Source organism: Typopeltis vanoorti, chromosome 16 (genome assembly GCF_054136105.1).
Source record: "Typopeltis vanoorti isolate ZY-2024b chromosome 16, IOZ_Tvanoo_1.0, whole genome shotgun sequence".
Lineage (NCBI taxonomy): Eukaryota > Metazoa > Arthropoda > Arachnida > Uropygi > Thelyphonidae > Typopeltis > Typopeltis vanoorti.
This window is the reverse complement of record NC_143564.1, coordinates 105,687,330-105,713,243: the sequence shown is the minus strand read 5'-3', so window position 1 is coordinate 105,713,243 and position 25,914 is coordinate 105,687,330. Positions and strand designations below refer to the sequence as shown.

General features: G+C 36.5%; 1 protein-coding gene across 2 annotated transcripts in view; it reads right to left on the bottom strand.

The window, feature by feature from the left end:
• The window catches only part of Pi3K59F (phosphatidylinositol 3-kinase 59F), a 586,771-nt gene that overhangs the window by 389,777 nt on the left and 171,080 nt on the right, over positions 1–25,914 (bottom strand). For both annotated transcript variants that reach the window (XM_090405919.1, XM_090405920.1), the window contains exon 8: positions 16,740–16,832. In XM_090405919.1, coding sequence (XP_090262045.1) covers positions 16,740–16,832 — 93 coding nt within the window. The remainder of the gene's footprint in view (positions 1–16,739; positions 16,833–25,914) is intronic.

Here is a 25,914-nt window from a genome sequence, read left to right as displayed (position 1 = left end):
AAAAAATGGTAAAGACCTATTCTAATTCTTTCTAATTCAACTGTGAATTTGATTTGAGGATGTATGTTATCCAGGAAGATAACAAAATCTTCTAATTGGATAATAGAACAGGGCCATATGATAAAAATATCACCAACTTATCTTTGTCACAATTCTGGTTGTGTTCCTTGATACTGGATGGCTATTTTTTCAAACCACTCCATGAATAGGTCAGCTAACATAGGAGAGAGAGAGGGGAGAGCTCATAGCCAATTCTTCTTTTTGTTGAAAAAAATTTTCAAATTTGAAAAAAGTGCCATTTTGAATATGATATCTACTTCCTCCAAATTTAGATCTAATTCATTTATTATTAATATCTGGGTTCAGAAATGTGTATTCCATTTGTGAATTTTCAAATTGGTCAGGATGGATTTAATTCAGTTACTAGCTCTTTAATAGAGACATGCATGTTAGACATACTATATTTTTTGAATAACAGCTTCACAGATGTAAGAAAAAACAAATATAATCTATTATTCCTATATATTTAGTTTTCTTCTACATGTGTGAAGTCTTTATTCAAAAAATATAGATTTAATTGATTGTTTTATCTTGAATGGCCATGGTTTTTATTACACTGGGTCAGACATTGTAATGTAACAAAGAAATAACTTACATTAAAGACATTCTTCAAAAAAAATGGTTACAACATCAAAACTATTACTAACATATTGAATAAACCATCACAGGCTGCAAGACAACAACCAGCCAACTACAAAGGTGCAGGTTCTTTAACTTATATTAAGAAATTCACGGACAAAATAGCAGAAGTCCTACAAGAATGTAACTTAAAAGACCTCTACAAAAATCTTCACAAAAAATCGCCAAAACAACCACATCAACCTAGGAAGAGACCAGGAGTTTATAAAATCTATTGCAATTGTGGTGTTTGTTATGTTGGACAGATGGAACATTCTGGAGAAATCTACCTAAAAGAATACATCAGAGATGTAGAAAAAAAATGAGTGTATAAATCTGGATTGGGCTTTCACACTATCAACAAAAAACATCATATTAATTGGCAATTCACAAAAATACCATACATAGAATTTAATACTTATATATGCAAATTTAAAGGGGCTAGTGAGATGATGCGATGTCTGACAAATTGTAATAAAAACCAAGGCCTGATATTAAATCAATCTGAGCAGCATACATAACTCTACATATTGGTGAATTACAGTATGTGACAAAATCCCATACCAATGACCCACGCTCATGATATCTCATTCCTACATTCAACATTCATCAGGTGTTGAATGAATTTAAAAAAAAATGATTATTATTTATTTAAAAATCATCATGTTAATATCTCTTTATATTTGTGTTTATTGTATCAATCTCAAGAAGTACACAATAGCGTTGTATGAAACTAGTCGCCTTCATCAAATTCCTGATATGTAACCTCAGGGAGTATACAGCAATCCCTCAATTGGTGTGCCTAATACGTTTTTTAAAACAGGTGCATTAATCGAAAACGCACTAATTGAATATAATAACCTATGGGAAAATGTATAATTCGTTCCTCAGATTTCTTTTTTGACCCTTAATTTTTTTATAAAACAATTAGGGTATGTCTCAGGGCCTAGTTAAAGGAAAACCATGAAGCTGAAAGACAATAAAACATATTCAGAATATAAATTTATTATTCTGCTTCTTAACAAAGAATTGATGACTCTTCATTAAATTTAACTACACTAATAAGGCCAATAATGGAATATGCAGCACTTATCTGGTCACCTTCGGCCTCATCGGTAAAGAAAAAATTAGACAAAATACAAGCAAAAGCATCCAAGATTATCATTGGTGCAGTCTCATCTATTAACAACATCAGAGACGAACAGGAATGTGGGCGTGACCTGCTGGAGGGCAGACAAAAATTTGCCACCATAAAATTCATAAATAATATCGGAAGCTACCAAAACGATCATATCTCCCTAAAAACTTATGAACATTGGAACCAAAAATACAGACTTCACAGATCATCAACTTTACAATATGATGACACTATTAGGAAAGAAATAGGTCTTGATCAGCTAAATGCCCACATAAACAAAGAACCTCTATTTTCCAGTCCTTTACCTTCAAATACCTCCATAAATCTAAACCTTACCAAACTCTGTACAAAAAAAGAACCAAAAGAAATGCTCAAAGAAAAAGGCCTAAATACTATCAACCTTCTTTCATCCTCCAAACAGGTTATTTGTTATACTAATGGATCGTCAGACACAAATATGATTAATGGAGGCGCTGGTGTTCTCCTTCTACTCCCGAAAGGTGAAAAACTTTCAATAAAAGTTGGATCTGGGAGAATCGCTTCCAATTTTACCAGCAAACTCTACGCAATAAATAAAGCACTAGAAGCCTACTTAAAACTATCATCATCTCAACCACCTGAAGGAATTATAATTTACAGTGACTCAAGATCAGCTATGGAGGAAATCAAAAATGGCAATACCAAGCTCACACACGACATCCATAAACTCTTAAATCAACTAAAGTGTTTAGGAAAAAGTTGCATTTTACAATGGATTCCTGCTCATGTAGGCATCGATTACAATGAAGCAGCTGATAAATTAGCAAAAGAGGCCAGAGAACTCAACCAAGAAACTCACATGATAACTCTTGCTGATGCCAATGCATCAGCAAGAGTTATCATGTGAGTTTCTTGGTTGTTTATGTGAAATCTCTTTGAGCTTGTCAGTGATTAAATATTCTTCATATTCTTCAGGATCTTCCTGCTGTGTATCTAAATTTAGCAGGTCGGAATCCCTCAACTTATCAAGAATGGGATTTAATTAACTTACATTCATTTGAAAAGCCTCTAAAATCATTTGCACAATGTGGAAGAATGTGCTTCCAAATGGCTCGCACATTGCTAGCAATAATTTCATTCGACTTTGTGACTTTATAACCAGGCTGAGATTTCTCTGATTTGGCTAGAAAAGTCTTGGAAGGCATTCGCTTTCAAAAAAAGGCCGGTTTCATCGACATTAAATATTTGTTGATCACAATAGTCTCCTTCTTACACAATTTTCTTCAAAATCTCTGGATATCTCCTTATCTGCACTTGTAGCTTCTCCTGTGATTAGAACATTATGTAGGCTATTTCTCTTTTTGAAATGCTCAAATCACACAGCATTAACGTGGAATTCTTCTTTTCCATCATTGATAGCCCTTTCTTTCCAGGTTACAAAGAGACAATGCTTTTGATTTAATAAGGCCAGTGTTTAGCAGGATCCGTTTTTGGTTACAATCTTCGATCCATGTAAAAAGAAGTCTCTCTAATTCAATCATTACAATACTTTGATTTCGAGTGCATGCATGATGAACTTGAAGCAGCCTTATCTTTCTCTTTGTATTCAGCAGTTGATTCACCCATTTTTATGTTCTTGTCCTATCTCTGCTCTGGACTTGCCTTGTTCATTTTTCTTTATTATTTCAAGTTTCTCTTCTAATGAGATTACTTTTCGAATCATTTTCACACTTCTATTTTTTGCTGAAAAATAGAAGTGTGAAATCTAATTAGTTGTCTGTCACTAATTCTTTTACTCATGATTAAAGGTTAGGAAAATAATTTACAATAAAAAAGTAAGGAAAACAATTGCACATGATATGATCAGCAAAATGCTATGTAAAACAGATGACATAAATTTTGGCGGTAAATTTGGAACATAGTGTACATGGAAATAGTGTAGTAACCATTAAAAAATAACTTTGTAAAATGTTTCAAATCGGTAACTAAATTATTTCATCCTAGTGAGTGATTTTTTAAATAGTTAGCCATAAAAAATGTATAGATCGAAAATTTTAAACTGTAACATTTATTTTTAAGATGTATATAGGCGCACTAATCGAATTTGGATATCGAAAAAAAAAATGACGCACTAATTGGGGGTGCATTAATCGAGGAATTGCCGTATAAGATAATTATGATAACACTACATGAGAGAAAGTTACACAATTACTAGTTTCTGATCAACAATTTTCCTCCAAGTTAATCTGTTGTCTGTCAAGATTCCAATATTATCCGATCTTATATTTCTGTCTTTTAAGGCACTTTTTCCTGTATCAATTTATCTAGAGCTTGGTCTTCCTCTGGATCTTTTTCCTGCCAAAGAACACTTGTTTTGTTAATCTTTCCTCTCCCATTCTATTTAACTAATCATACCACCTGAAATGAGCTCTATTAACACAATCCTGAATGCTAACAATGGCAAGTTCTTTCCTAATATCCTCATTTTTAATATGATACTGCCATTGATGTCATCTTCACATCCCTAGTCTTTCTTAGAACTCTCATATCAGAGGTCTCCAGTCTTTGATCAAGTGTTTTATTTCTAACCCAACTCTCAGATCCATAAGTTAGAATTAGCAACTGATTTATGAAATCATTTTCCTTTTTATATAGTTTTTTACCGGTAGTATTTATTTAATAATTGAGCATTTATGTCATTGCTGCTGTTTAATGCATATAAATGTTATACCAATTATGTAATCATTTAAGCTCTGTGAAAATCTAATCTTAGAGATTACCAAATAATATCTTGTTCTACAAAACAAACAGTCAGCATAGTTGTTTAAGTTATAAGCTTTTCTGCTCATCAACTAACAAATAAGGGATTGAATCCCACTACTGCAGCCTTTTTTTACTACGCGAGCTACTTTTCTATAAAAAGTTATTCGGTGATCTACTCTCTTATATAGATCACGTTCCCCCAACCTGATATCTGATTATGCACAAAAACAACTAAAAACTTTGTGTATTTAAAAATTTATTCATCACTTTTAATTATTTTAATACAACAAATATTTTAATACAACAAAAAAAACAAATATATTGGAATAAAATATTTATTTCTCTAATTTGGAAAACCAAAGTTAGAAAAAACAACAGATTGATTACAAATTCACAAGTTACAGGAAATGCTGGTTGATTAAAAAAAAAAAGTTAATGTGAAATTGGGCATTGTTTGGACCTCGCATTTTCATAGTCAAGTTGATATGAAAAAGTGGCCAATCGCAGACAATCATCCAAATGATTATTTGTAATTTGGTTTCTTAATTGATTTTTTATGACAATCATATTTGAAAAAGCGGATTCTGACAAGCATGTCGATCCGCAACATGACAGAATTTTTCGCGCAATATCAGTTAATATTGGGGATATTTCATTTTTCAGGACGGCCTCCTCTCTAACAGCAATTCTGGAACTGGGACCCCCTTATGCTGGCTTCAGTCCCTTTTTATTAGGCCTCCTCTGAGACCTCGCATGAAGTTTGGCAACCGCCAAAGAATTGGTATGAGTCTTCCATCTTAAGTTTCAAGTTCGGCATGCCTTTTGTTCTCCTCCGTTTTCTTTTGATTGTAAGTTGCCGGCCATCGGAAAGTTGTTTGAACTCTTTCTGACTGACTTCGGAGATGTTTACACTTAGAGCCTGTTATTGAAACTTGTATGCATACATACAAGTTTCAATAACAATCTTTCTAATGCCGCCATATACAGCTCGGCGACAAAAACATTGCCTTTGTTTTTAACACTCTAACATATTCTTATTAAAGCAGTATATACAGTTAGCTTCAAAAGAGTTATTTACAAAAACATCTAATACAAACTACACCAAGACAAACAAAGTTTATTTTTTTACAATATTCACCTGGGACTTAACCTAAGTAAAAAATCATGTAATGTGCTTTGGAATATTTAATATTTAAGCTACAATCGAGTTTTTACACTTTGCTTATAATCATATTCACTCGACTCGCTGTTTGACTTCCACTGATCCAAATTAATTCATTTACCCGGACTTATAAGAAAATTACTGATCTGACAATTTTAAAATAATGATAAATAAAATATTATGTTTTCAGTTTTAATTAAATTTGTAAGGAGGAATACACAAGAGATCGACCAAAAATCGCTCCGCAATCGACGGGTTGAACACTCCTGCACTATAGCATGGATGTTTGTAAATATGTTTAGGCAGGTAAATGATTTTAACTTGCAGTATGAGACCATGCTATCTTGCATCTTAAAGATCTAAAGTATCCTGAAAAAGCATGCTAAAACAAAGTTACTGGTTTTTAGAATGGGATTTCCAAATCAACTAATCTTAAGCTCATTCAAAGTATTAAGGTACTATAGATTTACAACCTTTAATGGACAGGAATGTCATATATAAGCACAACGTTCAGGAGAGTAAATGATTGCCATGTAATATTTAGTACACAATATTAAACTTGACAGATAATAATACAGTGAGGGAAGGCAAATATGCATTTGTACAACCGTAGTAGTGAATTATAAGTTAAAAGTGAATTATAACTAAATAAAATTTCAATAGAAATTCGAAAAATAGTCTGTCAGAATTATCTTTAAAAGTTTCTAAATATATAATTTTTGAATTCCTGAAAACAGAATTAACATATTACACTCAAATTATTAAAAGTTCCAACTTAACCAATTAAGAGATTTTCAATCTCACAAATGTACATTAAAATACAAATTATCATTATTATTATTATTACGTGACACCTCCTCTACTCTACAACTCTAGTCCTCAACTCCTCTACTCTAGCACCTACTCTACAACTCTCTGTCTCCACCAACTACAGTGAACTGCATCATCTACACCAATGCCATCTACTGCCCACCACCACCATCACTAGTATTTTCACAGACAATCACAAACATCCATGCCCAAGGCGGGATTCGAAACCACAGCCATTTAGCTGGAGATTGGATATGCTAACCACTCAACCAACCAAGACAGCTCAAATCTAATAACATTTAAGAGAAACAGTCAATTTAAGAGAAATAGCCTTAAGGAAGTCATCACTATCTAGTCCTGAGTACAACAGAATAATGATTTTGCTTTTTTCTAAGTATGGCTCTAAAAAATGGTCTGAAACCATCTATAAACAAACAATCAATGAACTGAAAAAAACGATCCAGTCAACTCAAACAACGTAATTCAGCTGACTTGAAAAATTTGAATAGAGATTTTAAACATTTGATAAATTTTATCTAGCAAAAGCAAAATCATTAATCTCGTTCTGTATAATTTTCCAAATAGAAATAGTTAACTGAACCGAAAATCAAACTTACTGGACACCCTAACACCAAATTAAATTCCTTCATCAAGCTAAAGCAGAGTTACTGGTTTTATAGAATTTAGAAACATTTTGTCCTTGCATAGAGTCACAGTGAAATGGAAACTGATTTATGTATGGATCCTAAATCATTGAATTTGCAAAAATTCTGTCCAGCCATGGTGTATTTCTAGCTCACCTCCACATGGTGAGCTAGAAATTGTTACCCTGAGTAATGCTAAACGAGCTAGATCAATTGCTGGCAGCCAGACTAATCTATCTTAACAATCTCCTGGTTATAGACACATGAAATCACAAACTATATAATCACCAAACGATCCTTTTCAAGACCACAAGATAATAAAACTGGGTGCTATTTTCCAGATTTACCAACTCAACATTGAAGGGATCAGCTTTGCTAAAAGTCAATATCTCTCAAAAATCCTTCAAGAAAATGATATAGACATAGCTGTCATTCAAGAGATGCACACAGATAACGAACAATTGAAATCTAGAAGAAAAATTGCAGGGTATGATATACTAGGGGCTATACATCACCAAGCTCATGGCTGTGCAACTTACGTACACAATATTATAGAGAACGCTCACTTAATATCAGTACATATTAATTAGAATATACATACTATCGTAGCCAAATTGAAGATCCCATGGTGGTTAACATCTGTAAGCCTCCCCGGTAGAATGGCCACCTGAAGTAATTCCCATATTTCCACATCCTACTATTTACTACATAGGGGATTTTAACAGCCATCACACCATGTGGAATTATAATAATAATGATGGAAATGGTGAAGTATTAACAAACTAGGCTGATCAAAACAATCTTAGCTTAACATTTGATGCAAAGGACAAAGGAACCTTTAAGGCTGCAGCATGGAAGAGGGAATACAACCCAGATATCTGCTTTGATACCCAAAATTTGCAAATTCAGCTGATAAACACAAGATGAGTGCTTGAAGATTTTCCACACCCAACATTGCCCAGTATTGGTAGAAGTAGGAATATAAATACCAATAATATGGTCCATTCCATGACCAAGATGGAATGTTAGAAAAGCGAACTGGCAGGATTTTTCTCAAGAACTGGATAAAATAGTAAGATGGATACCACCTGTGAGTGAAAACTACACCAGATTCATTGTAGCAGTCATATCAACAGTAAAGTATATTCCAAGGGGTTTCCGAAAGAATACATACCTGGCTGGAATAAAGACTGTGAAGAGCTATAACAAGTCTATTTAGAATCTGGTGACTGTGACATTGCTGACAAATTACTCCAGAAGCTTGATAATGAGCACAGAGAAAAATGGATAAAAACTACAGAGGACTCAGACTTTAAAAAATCAAGTAGAAAAGCATGGAGCATGTTAAAGAAGTTAGGTGGAAGTAACCTAATCACTCATAAAGATCTTTTGGTGACTCCAGATCAAATTGCCTACTGAATAACCTCGCTGTCTAGAGCACCTTGAGATCATCAATACACACAGGAGGTTAAAAGATCACTCAGAAACTTATGACAAAGCGCAGCTGATAGTTCCCAATTTTCAAGAGAATTTACCACAAACAAAATAACTGATTAACTGGTGGAAACCAGCAAAAGCATCAGGCTTAGTATTTATCTTGAATTCCTGGTTAACTGTGAAAAAAATGCTAGTCAATGGCTATCAAGATCCTTCCAAAATAATAGCCATATTAAAACCCAACAAGATTCAAGATCAGCAGAGAGCTATCGCCCAATTGCACTTCTCAATTGTTATAAGCACTTCGAGAGACTCCTCCTTAACAGAATTGGGCCAAAAATATCTGAAGTTATCCCTGTTGAGCAAGCAGGCTTTAGGGCTCAACGTAGTTGTGTGGATCAAGTACTAAGCCTTACTACCCATATCAAAGCAGGCTTTCAGAGAGGTTTGAAAACTTCTGTTGTGTTTGTTGACCTTACTGCCGCATATGACATGGTATGGAAAGAGGAGTTGCTATACAAGCTGATACAAGTCGTACCATGCCATTCCATCATAGAACTTATTAGTAACATGTTTTCTGACAGGTTCTTTCATGAAGTAATCAGAAACAAAATGATCAAACTGAGAAAGCTGAACAATGCACTCCTGCATGGCTCAGTATTCATTATTCAACCTATATACATCTGATCTACCAAAAACTAGGTCAAGAAAATTTGCTTATTCTGATGATATAGCCCTTGCCACCCAACACAAGGACATCGAAGTAACTGAAGATATTCTCACAAATGACCTTAGAACCACTGGGGAATACTTTCATAAATGGAGACTAACACCAAACCTCAATAAGACCAAAGTTAGCTGTTTTCACCTAAACACCAAGATTTTCCTAAATATCTGGGTGTTACCTTGTATAGAACACTATCTTCCAAAAGACATCCGGAGAATATCTTTTTAAAGATCAGAACCCTTAATAACATCATATAAAAACTGTGTGGTTCTACATGGGTTCTATTACATTGCGATCCACGTTGGGCCTAGTCTACTCTGCAGCAGAATATTGTTCACCAGTATGGCTAAACAGTCCTCATATCAAGAAAATCGACATGCAAATAAATGAAGCAATGAGGACAATAACAGGTTGTGTCAAATCCACTCCCCTCTACTGGCTTCCAACTCTGAGCAATATTACACCATCGAATCAGCGCAGATAAGATGCCCTAGTAAAAGAGAACAACAAAATAAACAGCAATTCCCTTATTTTGGACAACTCGTATAGCAGCGTATATAAGTTCTTTTCGCTATACCCTTTGGTATTAATTTGGTCTAGCTACTCACTGATGAAGCCTCAAAAAAGGCTGAAACCGGTCTGGGTAGTGACCTCCTACCATAATGTAATAACAGTATACATTTCCTAGGAAGTGTGTTTTTACATTATGGAAAATACCAAAGAATAACGATCAGAACTTTACTCACCTTTGCAACGAGTTGCCCAGCATTCTACTAGGACTACTTGCATTAACTCACGCTAGTATTTGCCGATATTTTTATAGTTTACTATATTCGGCATGAAACTCTCTGATTCCAATCTCTGAGTTTCTTATTCGGTTTTAAAACAATGTGGGATTTAATATCCCCTTAATTGAAATAGTGTTTATATCGCCGAAATGAAGCCTGTTGGCTCTTTGTATTTAAGCAACTTAATGGGTGCACCTTTTGGACAACTCGTATAGCAGAGTACATAAGTTCTTTTCGCTATACCCTTTGGTATTAATTTGGTCTAGCTACTCACTTAATGGGTGCACCTTTTGGACAACTCGTATAGCAGAGTACATAAGTTCTTTTCGCTATACCCTTTGGTATTAATTTGGTCTAGCTACTCACTGATGAAGCCTCAAAAAAAGACTGAAACTGGTCTGGATAGTGACTTCCTACCATAATGTAATAACAGCATACATTTCCTAGGAAATGTGTTTTTACATTATGGAAAATACCAAAGAATAGCGATCAGAACTTTACTCACCTTTGCAACGAGTTGCCCGGATTTGTACTAGGACTACTTGCATTAGCTCATGCTAGTATTCGCCGATATTTTTATAGTTTACTATATTCGGCATGAAACTCTCTGATTCCAATCTCTGAATTTCTTATTCGGTTTTAAAACAATGTGGGATTTAATATCCGCTTAATTGAAATAGCAATTCCCTGTTTACCAATACATGAAGACTTACCATACAAGTATAAATCACCTTAAATCCCGACATCCTCCACTAATACTGGCTGAAGAACTAGTAAATAGCAATTTCAATGTTAATTCGAAATGGCTAGAAACTTGGAAAGAAAAATCGCCAGACTTAAACAAGTATATTCTTCCTAACCAAAATCTGAAAGGAATTGAGCTTCCACGTCATCTATGGAAAAGCTTAAATAGGATATGTACAGGACATAGTATCTGCACAGACAGCTTATGCAAGTGGGGAAGATCACTTACACCCCAATGTAACTGTGGGGCCATAAATCAAACCATCTGGCACATTGTGGAGGACTGCAGCATAAGAGCCTACCCTGGTGAGCTGAGAGACTTTTTTTGAGGCAGATTCTTCAGCTCTTGAATTGCTAGCTGAATAGACTTAAAATTTTAGTGACATTTTTTACCTGTTCTCATTTTTATTGTCTGCACAAATATGTATTTATATATTTTGATGTCATGCATCATTATTATGCCATATACGCTAAATAAATCCGTCTAGCCAGAGCTAATGAATAATATATGTGCAGACAAACATTATGGACCATTATGGAATAGTGACCATGCAATATAAAGTTTCTCCCAGTCGAGTCATCCTCACCTTCCCCAGTGTATGTCCTGTTTCCACAAACGAGTCTCTTGTAGGGTGTGTATATTGCTGCTTCAAATGCATATCTTCCCTAGTCGTGAGGAAATGCCAACTGGACTTCTAGGTGGTAGATCTTTTATTGCCCAGTAAAACAGCACCACCCTGCTTATTTTGATGGTGTGAAGAGGCTACTGTCACGTTTCATCCCCAGAGTAGGGTCTCCGGTTTCTGCCCGCTCCTTTTCTTCTAATGTAGTGCAGGCTGCCTTGCTGGGAATACTCAACACACTGTTATTGTTATTCAAATAGGAAGCCAGTTTCTGCACCATTTGAGGGTACAGCAGTAAAACAGTTTTCTGCAAGCTAGCTGCTAGATAGTACATGGGACTGAATCCAATGGTAAAACATCTGTTGGAGGCTCCCTGATCAGTTGGTGAATAATCATGCTATTGCTTACCCTGCAAGTTAATGCTTGGAGGGAGACTGGATCAATGGAATCCAGGGGGAGTCTGTTCGAGGCCACACTTGACCTGTTGTTTGGGCACTCCCTGTGCATGCAATATACACAAGTTACTCGCCCCAGTTACATGTCCCTGCTTTTTTTTTTCCTGAATCAAGCTCTACACATGAAAGTCAATCATAACAATACTAGAATTTTAACTATGGATACAAAAATATCTCCCATAAAAATAACTAAAAAAATCTAAAAAACAATAAAAAAATTGGAATAAATAATAAAAATATGCCCCAATCCACCCAAAATAACACCAAAACTTTTTCCAATAAAAAACACTTCCACATCCATTTCACTAACATTCACCAGCATTAATACAAACATTAGTGATATACACCACCAATTAACAGACATCAAAGCCTGATCTCTTTTTCCTAACAGAACCTTTTTCCACAACCACAGTCCACCTCAACTGTCCCAACTACATCCTGCATGATGAATTCTGCAAAAAGGGAAGAATGTGCTTTTGTAAAAGCCAATATCCCTTGTCAAAGGCTATATCTCAACTTGGAATCCCCACTTTTCAGTCTGCTCTGCTCTTGTTGCCTTTACCATTCTCCCTAACTATGACAATCATGCTGCTCTTTTTGACTACCTATCACTAAAAATTGATTCAACTAATTACTCAAATTGTGAGACTACCCTCCTCATGGACTTGAACGTTTCATAACACAAATTGGCTCCCAACTTCACAGATCAAGCTGGAATGGAAGCTAAATCATAATTTAGCTTCCATTCCATCAGTATGACCAAACACAAATAGTCAATCTACCAATCAGAATACCAGACAATCCTCATTATTCTTTCAACATTCTGGACCTTTTCTTAACTAGCTCTCCCTCCAAATACACTGTGAATATCTCCTCTCCCCTTGGCAATTCTGACCACAATCAAATTCAAGTCTCTTTCTCTATAGTTTGTCCTCTTCCTACCAGCCTAGTACCCTATGGAACTATAATTGTGGTAACTGAGATGACGTCTGAAATTTTTATGCTGCGGTCAGATTACTGTTTTTGCTCTCTCGATTCAAACATCTACATTGAACTAATAACTGAAATAATCCTCACTGGAATGAGAGCTTTCATTCCTCACTCAACTGAAAATCCCCAACCTGTATCCAAGTCCTGGTTCTCAAAAAACATGTACCTCTGCAGTCCATGATAAAAATGCAGTTTTATGTTCAATACCTTAAATTAAAAATTCCACCTTTTCATTCAACTTACACAACAGCCCAAAACATGAGTAAAAAAAAGTTATCAACAATTCCAAAGTAGACTTCATGAGAATGAAATGCAATAAACTTTCCTCCTGCTCAACTGGCAGTCAAGTCTTCTAGTCCCTTGCTAAGGCTGTTGGGCATAACTTCTGCCCTTCCCTGTTTTCACCTCTCTTACATCTGATGGCAGTGGCACCATGGCAACCTCACCCAAGAAAAAGGCAGACCTCTTGGCATAGTTTTTTTTTTCCTGGATGACCAAAGCAAATCACTTCCCATACTACCACAAACTTTCCCACTATATACCTCCTCTGAACTTTGCTAAAAGGACATCAAGAAAACCCTCTTTAATCTTGATACTAATAATGCTCTCGGTCCAAATGGTATTTCTCCAGTTGTGCTCAAGACTTGTGCTCGAGAATTGAGACCGAACCTGTATTGCCTATAAAAACTCATATTCTACTGGCATCTACCAAACATCATGGAGCAAGCTTACATCCAGCCAGTACAAAAAAGGGAGACAAAAGTCAGATGTCTATCAATCCATTTGCTCTCCGCTCAGTACTTTCAAAAGTCATGGAGACCAACAACCAGCTTCTTAATTAGGAGTCTCAACAGTTAATTAGCAATCACCAATATGGATTCTACCATTCTTGTTCTACAGCTGTCCTCCTAGCTAATCTCATTCACTTTTGGATACAGACCATGGAAAGATTTGGAGAAACCCATGTTTTCGCCCTTGATATTTCCACGGCATTTGATTGTGTCTGGCACAAGGTCAACTGAACAAGCTGCCATCTTATGGCATTCCTCCTGCACTTTGTGAGTGAATTGCCTGCTTCCTTACTGATCAAATTGCTCCATCTGGAGTGTCCCAGTGTTCTGTGCTTTCATCCATCCTCTTTCTCTTTTAAATCAATGACGTCTTTTCTTAGACTTTGAATCTTATTATTCACAGCTTCACTGAAAACAGTACTCTTCGTTCCTCTTTCCTCATTTTAGAAACCCTGTAGTACACTAGCATTAAATGCTTCAAGATCTTCCAAAACCAGTGACTTAAACAATGACCTCCTCAACATCCACAAACAGGATGAAGACAACATAATAAATTTCAATGCAAAAAAAACAAAAAAACTCAAGCCTGCCTTATTACCTGCAAGAAAAATCCCATCTCGTACCCTCTCACTTTTGATAATGTTCCTCTCAATTCCTAACACTTTATAAGTCTCAGATCCAGCCAACCTTGAAGTGTTGTTCCCACATTTGGAGTGGAGCACTCAAGACCTAAGAACTTTTAATGATAATCAGAAGAGGGCAATCCTCTTAACAAATAACCCTTCCCTCAGAGACTCCCTTTAGTCACTTATCATAAGTACTCTGTTTCAGTGCTGTGTCTTTTCTATAAGTACTTTTATGGTCATTGCTCCTCTGAATTGGCTGGTACCATTCCTCCACTTTTTTTTTCCTAAGCATGTAAGAACTAGAACAGCCACTAAGAACATCAATATGCTATCCAGCTCCTAACACACCGAAAACTTCTCATCATCTTCCTTCATTCCATCCACCTCTATTCTTTGGAACAATCTCTCCCATACTGTTTTTCCCACTGAGTACATCCTCCTACTCTTAAAGAAATTTATCAATAGGCTACATGCTATATTTTCTTCCTTAATCACTTGCCCACACATGGCACTGTACTGTTATAGGTCTTGCGACCTTGCATGTGCGGGATCATCATAAACAGACAAAAATCCAATTGATGCCCATGCATTCTGTGAAATGCATCTAAGTACCACACTGAATGCTAAAATGTGAAGTTTTAAAAACAATCACGTGAATACCTTTCAGTAGAAAGCTATAAAAATTTAAGAGAAATATTATTTGGAAAAAAAAAGAGAAAGTCATTGAAAACTAATGTGTGTGTGTGTGTGTGTGTGTGTGTGTGTGTGTGTGTGTGTGTGTGTGTGTGTGTGTGTGTGTGTGTGTGTGTCACTTGAATTTCATAAATATTTGTTAAAGTTGGATAGTTAATCTTATTTCTTTAGAATATTATTATTATTATTACATTCCATCTTCAGGGAGTCTAATGACTCATTGAGGGAGGGCACCTACTCTACAATTCTCTGTCTCCACCACTCAATTCACCAACTACAACGAACTGCAATCAACATCTACACCAAAGCCATCTACAGCCAACCAGGGTGGCAACTATGCCTGTTAATGCATGTATTCTCAAGCAGTTTGTCACCTTGGTAGGTAAAAAAATCTCAAATTTCCAAGAAGAACAAAAAACTCTGCTGTCCCTGTATGAAATCATCTGCAGGTAAAAAGTGTTGTAAACATTTCTATGTCTTGATGGGATTTAACTTCAGATCATTCCAACCATAGGATATGTGCCACTTTTCCAACTAAGCTACAGAGAGCAAAAGGCCTGGTGAGGATTGCAGATGTTGCAAACATCTCGTACACTGTTTGGCCAAGTGTAATAATATAACTGTAATAACAGTTTGCCAGAACCATGCTATAATAAAACAATAGCCTCTTGTTGTCTGTGATGTTGGTGTTTTCAATTAACATGAAAAAACACAAAGGATAAGTAATATTATTTCTTTAAGGCCACATATTTCACTCTGAATATTACAGGCCATCATCAGTGGTGACAATAGTTAATTACAAAATAGAACGTGAACAATGGACGAGATGAAAAAGAGCTGCATGATGCTATACATAAAATGACGCAATGGAAATACTGCAATATTGATAATTCGTTAACTCTTAAAATATATATGTATATTGATGTGCAATTAGAATAAAACTTTTCCATATCTTAGATAGAGAGAGGCAGTCGTTCCGATTTAAGTTCAGGTCGCAAAGTAAAGCTTCAGTACTTTCTTTGAGCAAATCTTCAAATTTATATCAACACCGATGAAGTAAGCGTGTTGTTGTGGTCTGTATCTATTCCATACTGTGCGAAGCCAGATAAGACTTGTTCTGGTATTCTCTTTTCCACAAAGCATTCAGTTTGTCCAAAGTAGAAACGATGACAGTCACAAGGAACTTGGTAGACACAAGAGGGAGCTAGAGGAGACTTATCTTTAGAAGATAAAAACCATGCTGATAATCTGTTGATAGAAAGAAAATGAAGAAGAAAATTTGTTGATGTTGGAATCTCTGTTAGTTAGAGAGGATCTCAAAGAAATTGCAACATACTTCTTTTTATTATTCTAGTAACCTCAGCAACTGGACAAATGTTAAGACTACATTCTTTAAAATATCTGAACCACTTGAAAACATTAGCATAGGCTTAGTAACATTCTTTTATAAAATTTTCCAGAATGTTATGATTTTTTTTCATTTTATAACATTCTGAAAATTTTCTATTTACTACAAAGTATTTTATATTGCCAAATGTTTCAACATCTGTCATGAAAGGAGCATTCACTGGAGAAGAAAAAAAAAAAAAATATATATATATATATATATAATCATACACAATTTTTTAGCTAGATCTTTGTTTTCAAAAATATGTTCAAAACAGAATTTACTAACTATAACAATCACTTACCTTTTTCTGGTTTGTTAAGTAAAATCTAAATTTCCACACTAAATCTTGCTCTTCAGTTGAAAGACCCTTAGTAGGTGGATAATTAACTATAACCTATAATACAACAAGAATAAGAACATGTTGTTTTCCAATATATAATATTTATGAAACAAAACAGGAGTGTCTGGATTAGACATAGTGGAGATGCACTGCTTAACCACCAGCCTACATCTTAGAATCCAATATGTACTAGAAACAGAATATAATAATGATCTCTATATTTCTAATTAATTTCATAACTTGATTCACCAGTGGCAAAATTGCATTCTCCATACTTATATGTGGATTCCATCTACAAAAAAAAGCTGTAAACTTACAGTTATGTTAGTCTGTGGGTAAGATGGCAAATGCCCTCCAGTCATTCCAACTGCCCAACATGTAATGCCTGCTGTATCCTTTTGCCAAAAAAAAAAGATATCATAAACCTGTTGTCAAAAAAGTCTCCTGGCCCTGATGATATTCTCCAATTGTCCTGAAAGTCTGTGCAACAGAACTCATTCCTATCCTATGCTGTCTGTATACACACTCTCTTACACCACTGATATATATCCCAAAGCCTGAAAACTGGCCCACATTCAACCCATTCCAAAAAAGGTGACAAATCACTGCCATCTAACTACCACCCTATCTCACTCACTTCAGTCCTATCTAAAGTGATGGAGAAAACCATCAACTCTCAACTCCTACTCTAAAGGTGCCCAACTATTAAGCAACCACCAGTATGGATTCCGTCAAAGCCGATCGACAGGAGATCTACTCTCATACATCACCCATCGCTGGACAAATTCCAGGGAGAAATTCGGCGAATCCCAAGTAGTTGCACTTGGTATCTCTAAAGCTTCGTGCCAGATTCTACAAAGTCTGGCACAAAGGCTTACTAAGCAAACTCCCAGCATTTGGATTGTCTCAGGACTTCTGCAGATGGATTGCCAGCTTCCTGTCTGGACGAACACTATGCGAGATGGTAAATGGCTCCCAATCCTGTCCCCATAATGCTGGGGTCCCACAAGATTCAGTTCTCTCACCGACTCTCTTCCTTCTATATATCAATGACCTACTTCAGTTGACCTCTAACCCAATACACAGTGTTGCAGATGACAGCACATTACACTCCTCCCTCTCGTTTGACAAACCCTACTCTACACAACCCACTTCAACCCACAGAACATCAACCACCACTGCCCTTAATTCTGTCCTCCAATGGGGCTCAGATAACCTCGTCAACTTCAACGCTAGTAAAACCCAATTCTGTCTTATTTCTCACAAAAAAGAATCATTTTCCCCCAGCATCGTTTTTGATAACACTCAAATTCCCAGACAAGATGAGATCTCTCTTCTCAGAATTACTTACCCTGACATCAAGCCTCTCCTGGCATAAACACATCACAACCATTGCATCCTCAGCTTCCAAATAACTAGGCTTTCTCTTTTGCTCAAGACGCTACTTCACCTCTAAACAGCTGTTAACGTTATACAAATCACAAATCTGCCCAGCCACTGAATACTGCTCTCACATTTGGAGTGGGGCTCCTAAAATCTCCCTCAAAATGTTTGACTCAATACAGAGGAGAGCAATTAGATTGATAAATGACCCATCTCTCACCAACTCACTCCCCTCACTTTAACATAGACACTTAGTCTCTGCGATTTGTATATTCTATAAATATTTCCATGGAAAATGTTCATCGGAAACAGCATCAATAATTCCCCCACTCTGTACTAAGCCCATTGAAACACGTACAGATGCCCCCCAACATCCTTTCACAGTACACCTTGAAACCCACAGAACAAGTTTCTTTTCCTCCTCCTTCATCCCTGCTACTGCGGTACTGTAGAATAGTCTTCCCCCTATATTTACCAAGGAATACAACATACAGGCTTTTAAATCAAATGTAAACAGGTTTCTCCTTTCCCAACCCACTACCCATATACGGTACTAAAGTACTATAGGTTGACCAGCCAACCTCTCTTATATGGGCCCAACATAAAAAAAAAAAAAGTTTACAGTTAAATTAACTGTAAACTTCAGGCATCTAATAAGCACAGCTGTCTCACAACAGACAATGAAATCATCTACCAGCAAAAACATCCATGCCACTATAGGATAATATATCAGGAATCATCCACTCACATATGCAGGGATACATCAAAAAACAATCGAATCGCCCCAACACCACCAATAATGCACTGTCAAAATCAAAACAGCAGCCAAAGTCAAAGCCTCACCTAGTTATGACTATATCCATGTAATGAGGTCCTGAAATGGTGTAGGGCAGACATCCCTCGATCTCACCCAACGCTCCAGTTCATCCCATAGATGTTCACAATAGGATTGAGATCAAAGCTCTGTGGAGGCCAGTAAAGTGTGATGGCATTCATGTCCACAAATCATGCAGTTACAACAGTGGCCTTTGACCTATGTGGCACCAGAGAACCACAGAGGTCAAACTCTGAGAAGTATCTGAATATTTTGGACAATGTAATGCTTTCTACTTTGTGATGCTTCTGTGGAATTGATATTGTCTCTTTCAGCAAGATAATGCACTGTGTCATAAGGAGACGATGTCAATTCCACAGAAGCATCACAAAGTAGAAAGCATTGCATTGTCCAAAATATTCAGATACTTCTCGGAGTTTGACCTGTGTCGTTCTCTGGCACCACATAGGTCAAAGGCCAAACCAGGAAAAACAGAACCATACAATCACACCACCACATCCAAATTTCATAGTTGGGGTCATGAACTCTGGTAAGAAACATTCAACAGGCATCCACCACACCCATCCATCTGCTAAGCAGATAGTGAACATTTGTTACTCCATAACACAGCTTTCCAAGCTTCCAAGTCCCACTGTACATGCTCTTCGCACCAGTGAAGATGACGTTGCATGTTGGTTTGGGTAATGTGGGACTTGCATATTGCAGACCTAAGATGGAAACCCATGTTATGAGCCTCAGCTCTGAATGTTTTTTGTGCAAATGTGTTCCAGCTAATGGGCAGAACTTCACATTCAACATGTCAACCGAAGAATGGCAGTTTTTACATATCATCCTTCATATCACCCTACAGTTACGTTCAGTGACCATGGTGGGTCTTCCACTGCAGGTAGCACTTGCAGCTGACTCCTTGCACTTCCATCTCAGCATGGTATCACTGACTATTGAAATTGGATGGCTCAATTTGTTAACAATTTGCCAAACAGATAAGGCCTACAACATGGAATCCTATAACAAACACCTCTTCAAAACTGTCAGTTTCCTTCTTGCAGCCATTTCAGCCAGACAAAGTTCACTGACTTGGGGGCATCATATTTCTCCAATTTATTCCACTACAAACACAAAACTCGTTACATGGTATGATGCAACTTGCCACCAGGGGGGGCCCGTTGACTTGAAAGAAGTCAACGAACCCCTTCCCATTGGCAGGTGTATATGAAATGCACTGGGTAAAAGTAGAAGGGCAGGGCTAGAGCCAGAGTATCTATCCTCATATTGATGGAAGAACCAAGTAAAAAGTTGGAAAGAAGTAAATGAAAGTTAAAGATATCAAGAAATTATATATTCGGTTTAATCCTTTATCCAAGTGTAAGCAAACAAAGTTTGCACCTGAACTATTTTTAGGACTGGGTCAACTCATATATTGAAGCTAATGACTTCACATCACAAGCCCTTAGTATCCAATAATGCAAAACACATATCCTTACGAGTATGTATTGCTGGATCCTACTTCTTCTCAATCTATACCTTGGATCCAACATGTTAGTCACCATGATGTTCTTAAACAAAAAATAGTTGCTAGTCGATTTCTAATACAAATATAGAGAAAATTTATATTTATAGACTGCACCACTCTATATCTGAATTAGTTCAAGAATTGAAGATAAATCAACCCTCAACTATTTCTCCTTAATATTTATACTAGCCGAGTATATTTAACTAACTTAATTCACCAGCTTTGTTCGAATATTTTATGAATGGTGCAGTAAATGAGATTCAGGCAAAATACAACTTTAGATAAACAAAAACAAACATTTAATTTAGAATCACAAATTTTACACTTAAATTCAAATCAGTAATTAAGATATCACAAACATTTTAACTCCACAGGTAAATTCAATCATTCAACTCATACAATGGTAAATCTGTCATCTCTATAATACAGTCTTCTCACAGTTCCTTAAGTTCCAAATACAACAAAAATTGCAGTAATACCTCTTCACAAACAAACACTTTTAAATTTACACTTTAGCTAACTTCCTCAATAGTTACTGTTAGTATAAGGAAATTCTAGGATGAAACTCTCACACATCTCTGTATAGGAATATTAACGGTTGGAATAATCTTACCGATAATCTTTTTTCTTCACCTACTTATACGTAAACATTTTTTATAACTGTAAACACTTAAACAGTATACGGCACTCATTTAAATAATTCCTCTAAGCAATAACTGAATTAATCGTCGGTCACTATACACATAAACAAACGTTGTTGCATAAAGTACTACTGATCACTCATGAAATAAGGCAACACACAATAATTCCTTAACTTGAGGTTTTATATGCACAGTTGTTCACTCTTCCGGCACTCAATTAATTCTTTAGACACTACAATTCAAAACACAGCTAACGGTAAACTTCAATTTTACAGCCTCTACTATTCCCTAGTTACTCGATGCTTTATTTCAAGATTCTGTGTGTCCTTGACAGGTCGGCCCTGAAATTATATCTCAATTCAAGTATCACTAGTCTAATTAATAGTCTCTCAGCTGTTTTCCGTAGTTATAATTGTTATTCTACAACTTATTAGCTAACTGCTTCTCGACTAGTAGACTTTATTAGCTGCTTGAGTGACTTGCCGACTCGCTATTATCGCACTGTGATTCCCGAATGCTCCGATTCCAACCTAATGCCAATCCTCTCCTTTCTCTCTCTCTTAATAACAATAATTTCCAGCGTTCTTCCCTTTTATATCCATTCTTCCCGCCTAAATTATTCTCGTGATTTCTTTCTAAAACTCTTTTCAATAAACCTTCTCCTCACGTGGTGTTCCAAAACGTGCTCGCTCACTTACATACGTCTCCATGACAACAAAACAAAACATAATAAAATTGAGGTATTGCATAACGCTAAACTTCTACAAATAGGAATAATAAAGAATATTTACATTTCAATTAATGCGCAGTTAAATTATCAAATACAAGTTCTTATAATATTAACATAGTAATAATTAAAATAGCTTAATAATATTTAATACAATCTTTTCATTATTAATACATATATCCTTGAATAAATAGTTAAATATTAGACAAAATTAAGGTAGTTATATGAATATTAAATTGTAAAATAAGTTGTTTACATTAAATGATATTTACAAGTCTAGCCTTTGTGATAGAAGATCATGTTGGATTCTGAACCAAATAATAATTATTCTAATCTCTACATAATCAGAATCCAACAGTATAATGCTATGCATTGTAGGAAGAGTCACTACCCTGACCAGTTTCACCCTTTATTCAGGTCTCGTCAGTGTGAGCTAGACCCGGAGGTGATATCAAGGTTGAAGTAATGCAGAACTCATATTTTCATATACAAGTAGCCAAAAGGTGTCACACATTATTAAAATACTCTGGATTAGAGAAACTAATTGGAAGTTTTCCCACTTGGTTATATTATAAATTAAAGATACAAAGAAATTATATACTTGGTTTAATCCTTTATCCAAGTGCAAGCAAACAAAGTTTGAGCCTGAACTAAAGTAATGGTTCTCAAAAAAAGTATGCCAATGCTGTAAAAGAAAAAACTTCTGCTTATCACGAATGGCTCAAGACCAAAACACCAGCTGCCCACTCTGCAGCTCACAACAGTTGTAAAAAAAAATCATCACCAAGTCCAAGGCAAGCTTTGAAAGGGCCCAATACTGCAAACTCACCTCCTGCCCAAATCACAGTCTCCTTCTGATCCCTTTCCAAGGTCATGGGACACAACTTCTGCCCGCCCAGGTTTTCACCACTCTCAATTTAAATGGTACTGAAGTCACCCTATCAAAAGACAAGGCCAACTTAATGGCATCGCTTTTCTCTTCCAATTCCTGCACTGAAATCCAGGGAAAAGTTCCCTCAACTCTATCAAGAACAGCTTCCTTAATGTTGCCTATAGTCTTCCAACAAAAAGAAATTCAAAGAATGTGGGATACCATCAGGCATCTGGTCCTGATGGTACTCCACCTACTGTGTTAAAAAATTGTGCCCCAGAACTAATACCTATCCCGTATCGACTTTTCAATCTATTCTACTCAACTGGTGTCTATCCTACAACATGGAAACAAGTCTGCATCCAATCCATCCCAAAGAAAGGTCATAAAAGTCAACCAACGAATTACCATCCAATTCCGCTCACTTCTGTTCTCTCTAAAGCTATGGAGAAGGTCATTAACAACCAACGCTTGAACCACCTAGAGGCACACCAACTAATCAGAGACCAGCAGTATGGATTCTGCCACTCGCACTCTACAGCTGATCTTCTTGCTTACACCACTCACCTCTGGACTCAGACCATGGAAAAATTTGGAGAAACTCATGTTTTTGCCCTCGACATTTCAAAGGCATTTGATTGGGTTTTGCACAGGGACCTACTTAACAAACTGCCATCCTATGGTCTGCCTTCCTCACTCTGCAACTAGATCACTAACTTTCTCACTGATTGCTCACTACGTTATGGTGGACAGTTTCTCCACCACATATATAAAAGACCTGCTCTCTCAGACTTCCGATCCTATCCATAGCCTTGTTGACGACAGTACACTCCATTCCACCTTTTCATTCAACAAACCTTGCAGTGCTCAAGAATTAGAATCCTCAAGATCTACCACGACCAGAAACCTAAACTCAGATCTTCTAGTTATATGTCAGAGGGGCAAGGACAACCTTGTAAACTTTAATGTCCCCAAAAATGCAAAGCCCAAATCCGCTGAGCAATGGAATATTGCTCCAACATTTGTGGTGGTGGTGCACCAAAATCCTCTCTAAGAATTGCTTGATTCTAACCAGAAGAGGACAATCCAGCTAATTAATGATCCCTCTCTCACAAACTCAATTCAATCCCTCTCTAACAGACGTTCACGTTCTACTTTGGGCCTCTTCTATAGATACTTTCATAGACAGTGCTCTGCTGAACTGGCCACTAGCATTCCTCCACTTTCCACCAAAATCATTAAAACAAGAGCCACTGCTAACCAACACCCTTTTACAGTCCATCTTGAAACTCGCTGAACCAAGTTCACTGCCTCCTCTTTCATTCCATCTACTTCTGTCCTTTGGAACAATTTCCTCCACTCTGCCTTCCCTAAAGATTACAACTCTCAGCTGTTGAAGCAAAATGTGAAGAGATTCCAACTTTCTTCTATTTCTCTTGCCCACACACACAGCACTAATGTGCTATAGGTCATGTGATCTTTCGCAAGTGGATCAGATATTTCAAAAATAAATAAATAAATAAAATACACAGATTTATATGGAACCAACCCACTGGAGGTCTGAATTAATAACTGTGGTGAGAGATAGCCAGAACAAGAGAATGGCAATACTGAAAGTATGTGAGTGCTTCGTGGAACTGAGAGTGAAACAGATGGTGATGAATGAGACCGTGTGTCCTGTTACACAGATGTGAGTTGTTCAGTCACATAGATATGACTGAACATCTTACATAACAATCATACAGCTATTGAGCTGCCTAGATATAGAATAGGGTCATTACAGAGAATAGTATATAGGTTTACAATGTCTCGAGATGTCAGCTATGTAAACATACATCTTTAACCAGTCCATCTCTTGTTAAACTAAATTTAATCAGGGAAGGAACTACATCTGAGTTTCATGATCTTTAAAGAAATGTGTACATAAGGCTTCTGTAGAAGCACTTGGAAGAGAGGATGCAAGACAAGTAGATACAGAGCATGAGTCAACAAAGGAAAAGACACCAGAGGAAAATAAGAGGGCATGCAATAGACAGTAAAGCTTGTTGGTTTAATGGTCCAAAGACATCTATCATGCTGTGTCAAAAACATCTTGTGGTTAAGCAGTAAAACCTCTTGTGATAGAGAGGAGTAAAACAATATTAATAGACAAGTGAAAAGAATGGTGACTGACAAAGGAAGTATAGGAAAGAAACTGCAGTGCCATTGAACCTCTAACAGAATATAGTTGCTCTGCTGTTGACTGGGGATTTGTGCAATGGGTAACAGCCCCTTATAGATCTGAAGCAAGACTTGATATCATTTCCTTTTAAGATTTTAAGAGACATTACAAACATTTACTATATAAGGATAGGGTGGAATATCTAGGAGATGAGTGATTATTGTCAGAAGAAGCAGCTTTGTCAGTACTGACACAAGGTTGAAGTCTCAGGATGATGGTAAAGCTTGTGATTAGAAAACTGCCAATGGCAATACAGTTTATTGTGTATGTCTGTAATACTGTGGAGCAAAAAGCAAAGGGAGAAACTACTGCTCTATTCTCTCCAGACTAACCACCATGGCGAGCAAATCTACACAAATGGCCCCAAGTTCCCAGCATCCCTTAAATGGGAGAGGGGTGCAAAGAATCTCTGGGCTCAAAATGGTGTGTGCCCACTAAAACTAATAACCTGGTATGTCAGAACCCTGTATGATGCAGGTGTAAAATCGTGTATTTAAGGAACTTTGTTCAAAAACCGCTTGTGTACCAATTTCACTGGTAAACAAAATTCACTAAAAATACTTGTGGGTAAATAGAGAAATTTTCATATTTTTAATTTGGAAATAATATTTTTTGTATATTACTGAATATTGTCACCTCAAAGGTTTTGTAAAAGAACACAAAAAAATAAGCGTAAGATTAATTGTGTCTAAAGAAACCTCTAAGTCACCGATAATTACAGATGGATTAAGGTATTAACAAATGACTTGGGGCAACTGCAACCTTAAGGGTCAACAGTGCATGGGGGTTTCCCATCTGAACGCAATAACCGAGAAGAGTGGTGGGTGCAGACCACCGAAGTACCAAGGGGCAATGACGTAAGCAAACCCCAAAGTCATTGGAGCCAGATAAATAGCAGGTTGCGATGGTGAGAAAGGGAGTTCAGTGCGGCGATTCAATTTGGTT